Genomic DNA, 6,000 nt, shown 5'->3' with positions numbered 1-6,000 from the left:
ATGGCGTCTCTGGCAAAGCCCCTTCTTCTTCCATCTGTGCTCCCGACTACCTGTTGTAATCGACAACACCCACTCGCTGCTGTTGCTTTCAAATCCAACTTCCTCCAGGGCCAAAGCCTCTCACTTTCTTCATCTTCTGTTACTTGTTTAACCAGCAGCAAGACCTCCCCCATTGTTTGTGCAAAGGTACCTACATTTAACAGCTTATTAATAATAATAATAATATCCTGACGTACGGACACTTAAAGTATATATTATAATTATGTTTAGGTGAACAAAGGGTCTGTGCCCCCGTCTTTCACACTTAAAGATCAAGACGGTAAGAATGTGAGCCTCTCCAAATTCAAAGGCAAGCCTGTTGTCGTCTACTTCTACCCTGCTGATGAAACCCCTGGTTGCACCAAACAGGCAGCTCACTCACCCTCACCCTCCCTTAGCTAGGCATTCATGTTTGATACTTATTATTACTTAATTAATAATTAAATACCCGTTGTACGCACGTTATTCCGCAGGCATGTGCATTCAGGGACTCTTATGAAAAATTCAAAAAGGCGGGAGCGCAGGTTGTTGGGATCAGTGGGGATGATGCAGCATCACACAAGGTATATATATATATATATAAGTGCAATATATATATGGCCGATGTTTATTAATATTACTATTTCTATGCAGGCATTTGCAAAGAAATACAGACTCCCGTTTACGTTGCTGAGCGATGAGGGCAACAAAGTGCGAAAAGACTGGGGTGTCCCGTCTGATCTTTTTGGTACATTGCCTGGCCGACAGACGTATGTTCTTGACAAGAACGGGGTCGTTCAGCTTATCTACAACAACCAGTTTCAGCCTGAGAAACACATTGACGAGACCTTGAAGTTGCTTCAGACTCTTTAATTCATTCAGTCAGGTAGCTGACAAAACAACTCAACAAACTTGCATGTCTATCATTTATTTATACAAATGAATCTATCATTTCTTTCTTTCTTTAACATAAAACTCAGTATTTGATTTAGTTATCATGGAATTTATTCAAATATTATGGAGTAAAGTTTTCGGCTAAGTTGGAAACAACTGAAAGATTTGTTTGGACATTATATATTGATTCAGTACACAAATTCAAGGTTTCAAATTTAATGATTATTGTATGACTTTTTAAAATAACTATGTACGCTGTCATTGAGAAAATACTTTTCTTAAATATATAATAAAAAGATTACAAATACAAGGTGAGTTTAAATTTACATATAGCGTATGATGTAAGTCTAAATCTTGTACGATGTACTTAAAGAACCTGTACATTTAATTTGACAAAGTGAATAACGTTTTGTGAGTGTGCACCATCATGACAAATTCTATTTAGTACCAATCATTAATATATTTTATGAATTAAGACGAATATAGGCTTGGGTTCTGCTATAACATCTGTTATCGCTTTTGGAATTAAATCTTCCATCCGAATCATCTCTCTCCATCATGTCATCTTTCTTCTCCTTACCCGACTGGCTGGCTATATAACGCTCCTTACAAGCAATAGGTTCTAATTTTGTTAGGTATCGCTAAAATTTCAAAATTATGAACTAGAAATTAAATACTTAAATTGAATACATTAATAGACACGTAAATTAGTTAATAAAAAAATAAGCGCATAAATTATGTCAATCAACAATGTACCCGTTTAAGGGTAAAAAGAGTCAATCAATGATGAAATCGAACACTTGAATGAAGGAATTCAAGTATGATAATTGGCCACACATGACAAAACTCCTCTCCTAGCCAAATTATGTTGCTTTGAAGTTTGGAAATTTTATGTTATGTTTTTCTTTACGTAGTCCATATAAAAGTCAACCAACTTTTGGGTCAACTTCTCAATTTCTCATCGCAAACTTAGGGTGTGCCACGGACGAGATGACATGAACATTCAGGATGCTAATATGTATGGGAGTTTTTATTTTTGTGCGAATGTCTATCACTCACTTATAGATTTTTTTGGCATTGTTTGGCCATCCGGTGAGGTGAAAGAACAAATATATATATATATAATACCACAAATTGTTAAATGCATAATATACATACAGTATATTTAAAATTGATCTCTACATATTCATCTTTTTAGTAGACCTGTGTCATATGCCATAGTTGGATCCACAACCAACCCTCTACTAAGGTTGTCAAGTTCTTGTAACCAAACGCACTATATACTGAAAATATTATATCTTACAATATTCTTAAAATTGGACTCTTTCACATTTGTTTTTGTTAAATGATATGCATCATCGACTTGTTGGGTGGATAGGTTGGTCTTATAGGGTGGCTTAGAGGAGATCAAAATTTATCTTTATCTAAGTTTTTGGTTTATCTATTATTTGCATTAATCTATTAGTCTTTGTTTAAGTTTTAAAATTTGAAGTGTTTGAGTTTGGGTAGGAGTCTCGTACGGGTGGTTATATAAACCAAATTAGTTCTTTGTTTCTTTTATGCACTTTTTATTTTCTTGTTTTCATTTATCAAAAAGAGTCGCTCTCAAATTTTGAGCAAATCGGTTGTTGTTGGTTGGTTTTTGATTATCGGTTCACTTGTCCCAAGTTTAACAAGTGGTATCAAAGCCAAACCCGCGAATCATGTCAGAGGTCCAAGTCGTTGGTGGTGTGAAGAAGTTGAACAACTCGAACTATAATACATGGGCGACATGTATGAAGTCATATCTGCAAGGGCAAGATCTGTGGGAAGTTGTCAATGGTGAAAGCACCGTGGAGCCGAGGAATGATGTGAACGGGGCTGTTGGGAAGTGGCGAGTGAAAGTCGGTAAAGCCATGTTCTACTTGAAAACAACAATCGATGAAGAGCTGTTGGAACATATCCAAGATCTCGAAACACCGAAACCGGCGTGGGATGCGTTGGCTGCGTTATTCTCTAAGAAAAATGATACCAAACTCCAACTTTTGGAGAATGAGTTATTGTCGATAAGCCAACGGGAACTTACTATACCACAATACTTTCACAAAGTGAAGACGTTATGTTGGGAAATTGGAGAATTGGATCAACAAGCTAGGATCGGGGATGCAAGGATGAAGAGAATCATTATTCACGGGTTGAAACCCGAGTTCCGAAGCTTCGTTGCAGCTCTACAAGGATAGGCAAACCCACCTACACTTGGTGAGTTTAAAAATTACTTGGCAAGCCAAGAAGCTTTAATGAAGTAGATGGGAGAGGTTTCGGTTGGTCCGTCAAAGGCCGAAGACCAAGCCTTGTATGCCGGGAAAGGGAAGAACGGTTTTCGAACCGGGAAGTTTCATAGTCGAGGAAAGTATAATGAGAAAAAGAAGCCATGGCATAAGAAAGAAAGAGAGGTTAAAGGAGACAAAGCCGAAGAAAATAACAAGAGTTCTGGTGAAAAGAAGTTTTCATTCAGGTGCTACCAGTGCGGAAGAAAGGGTCACATAGCTCAAAATTGTCCAGGAAAGAATCAAGAAGAAGGGAATAATGCGGAAGTTGAACTAGATGATGAGTGGGATGTCGAAGCATACTTCGCTTAAGAAACCGATGCGCATGCTTACACGGGAACTGTTCAACCGAAAGCAAATAAATTTGATGACTGGATTGTTGATTCCGGATGCTCGAACCACATGACCGGGGAAAAAGGCAAGTTATTGAATCAAATAAAATATGGTGGAAGCAAAGTGGTTGTTTTTGCTGATAACTCAAAACATTCGATCGCGCATATCGGAGACGTGGCGTTCCTGGCCGGTTCAAGTAAAAACGATTTAACACTGAAAGATGTGTATCACGTGCCCGGTATGAAGAAGAATTTGTTGTCAGTCCCTCAACTTACTGATGCAGGTCATTACGTGTTGTTCGGGCCGAACGATGTTAAAGTGTTCGACCACTTTGAAACTCCAAGTAAACCGGTTTTACAAGGTAAAAGAAACGAGACAATGTATGTTCTCTCGGCTGAATTGCTTATGTAGAGAAGACCCGAAGTAACGAAAACGCCGATTTATGGCATCGACGGCTCGGTCATGTCGGGTTCGATAAACTCGATATTATGATGAAGAAGCAAACGGTAAGGGATTTGCCGGCTTATGAAGTGCACCCGGATCATGTATGTGCTGGATGCCAATTTGGGAAGGCGAAACAACAACGTTTGATGAATCCGAGACTAAGTCGAGTGCTCCTCTCGACCTTGTCCATACGGATGTTTTTGGGGCTGTGAATCAACCATCGATAAGTGGTAAGCGCTTTATAATCACGTTTATTCCCAGCCACCTACGTCATAAATTAGAGAAGAAAGTTGTTCGGTGTATTTTTGTGGGATACGATTCTCAACGAAAAGGGTGGCGCTGTTTGGATTCGACAACAAAGAAGTGTTACATCTCTCGTAATGTGGTGTTTGATGAGATGTCGGCTTGGTGGTCGTCAAGTAGACAAGCTTTACCCGATACCGAAGTTTTGAAAGAAGAATTGTCTCAAGTAAGTTTGAATTTTTATGATAATTCTAATGGAGATAATGATGAGGCTAGTACAAGTCATGAGACAACTGAGGTAAGCGATCAAGTTCAAAAAGAAGAAGTACCGTCTAGAAGATCGACTCGAGATCGGAAGCCAAACCCACGATATGCTAATGTAGCAATGGTTGAAGAACAGGTTGTCGAGCCGGACTCGTTTGATGAAGCGAGTAAGAAAGCAGAGTGGGTCGAAGCAATGCGAGCCGATATGTCAGCTCTTGAAGGAAATCAAACATGGGAATTGGTTCCGTTACCGGAAGAAGTGAAGCCAATTTCGTGTAAATGGGTCTAAAAAGTGAAGCGTAGACCAGACGTCACAGTGGAAAGATGTAAATCTCGGCTCGTGGCCCGGGGGTTCTCACAACAATACGGTTTAGACTACGAAGAAACTTTTAGCCCGGTTGCAAAATTAACAACTGTCCGAACCGTCATAGCTTTGGCTGTAAGCAAAGGGTGGAATATGTGGCAGATGGATATTAATAATGCTTTCTAATACGGAAGCTTAGATCATACCATACAAATGACACAACCGGCTGGGTTCGTTAGCTCGAGTAATCCAAATTATGTTTGTAGATTAAAGAAAGCTTTGTATGGTCTAAAGCAGTCGCCGCGGGCGTGGTTCGGGAAGATGGCTGAATTTCTCGAACACAATGGGTTTTCCATCACGACCTCAGATTCAAGTTTGTTCGTTAAGACCTTTGGAAAAAAGGTGGTGGTAGTATTGGTTTATGTTGATGATTTAATAATCACCGGTGATTTCGAAGAGGTGATTAATCAACTAAAAGAAAACCTTAACACGCGGTTCAAGTTGAAAGATCTAGGTCGGTTACAACATTTTCTTGGGCTAGAGCTTGAATACAAAAAAGGGTCTGTGGTTTTGCATCAAAGGAGGTATGTAATTAATTTGCTACAAAAATTTGGTATGAATTGTTGCAAACCGGCGTCAACTCCAATTGATGTGAATGCAAAGTTGTATCCGGACGAAGGAACTGAACTAGAATATCCGTCCGAGTATAGGCGCATGGTGGGAAGTTTGGTATATCTCACGTTGACAAGGCCCGATATCGCGTTTGCGGTTGGTGTTTTAAGTAGGTTTATGCAAACTCCAAGAAAGCCTCATATGTATGCCATGTAAAGAGTTTTGAGGTATGTTAAATCAACTTACAGGATGGGTGTTGAATTTAAGAAGGAGTCGTATGCTAAACTTAGAGGTTTTTGTGATGTCGATTACGCCGGCGATCCGGGAAGTAGAAGGTCGACGTCGGGGTATGTGTTTATGTTCGGTTCAAGTGTCATATCATGGTGTAGTAAGAGAAAACCGACAGTGTCTCTTTCAACTACCGAAGCGGAGTACCGTGCTTCTGCACTAGCGGCTCAAGAGTTGGTATGGCTGGTTCGTTTGTTAAAAGATTTGGGACAGAATATCGAGTATGAAGTGGAGTTGTTTTGTGATAACAAGTCGGCTTGGCCGAGAACCCGGTGTTTCATGCGCGTACTAAGC

The 6,000-nt window shown here is 39.7% G+C and overlaps 1 protein-coding gene and 1 pseudogene across 1 annotated transcript; both read left to right on the top strand.

Moving 5' to 3' along the window:
* LOC143541753 (peroxiredoxin Q, chloroplastic pseudogene) lies at nucleotides 1-441 on the top strand (annotated as a pseudogene).
* Nucleotides 442-2,615: 2,174 nt separating this feature from the next.
* On the top strand, nucleotides 2,616-3,131 carry LOC143541752 (uncharacterized). The gene has a single exon (XM_077034489.1). The coding sequence runs from the start codon at nucleotides 2,616-2,618 to the stop codon at nucleotides 3,129-3,131; it is 516 nt and encodes a 171-aa protein (XP_076890604.1).
* Nucleotides 3,132-6,000: the final 2,869 nt, after the last annotated feature.

This window comes from Bidens hawaiensis, unplaced genomic scaffold (genome assembly GCF_021521415.1).
Source record: "Bidens hawaiensis isolate Kalapana, Puna unplaced genomic scaffold, B.hawaiensis_p1.1 tig00012646_1, whole genome shotgun sequence".
Taxonomy (NCBI): Eukaryota; Viridiplantae; Streptophyta; class Magnoliopsida; order Asterales; family Asteraceae; genus Bidens; species Bidens hawaiensis.
This window is presented reverse-complemented; position numbering and strand designations above follow the sequence as displayed.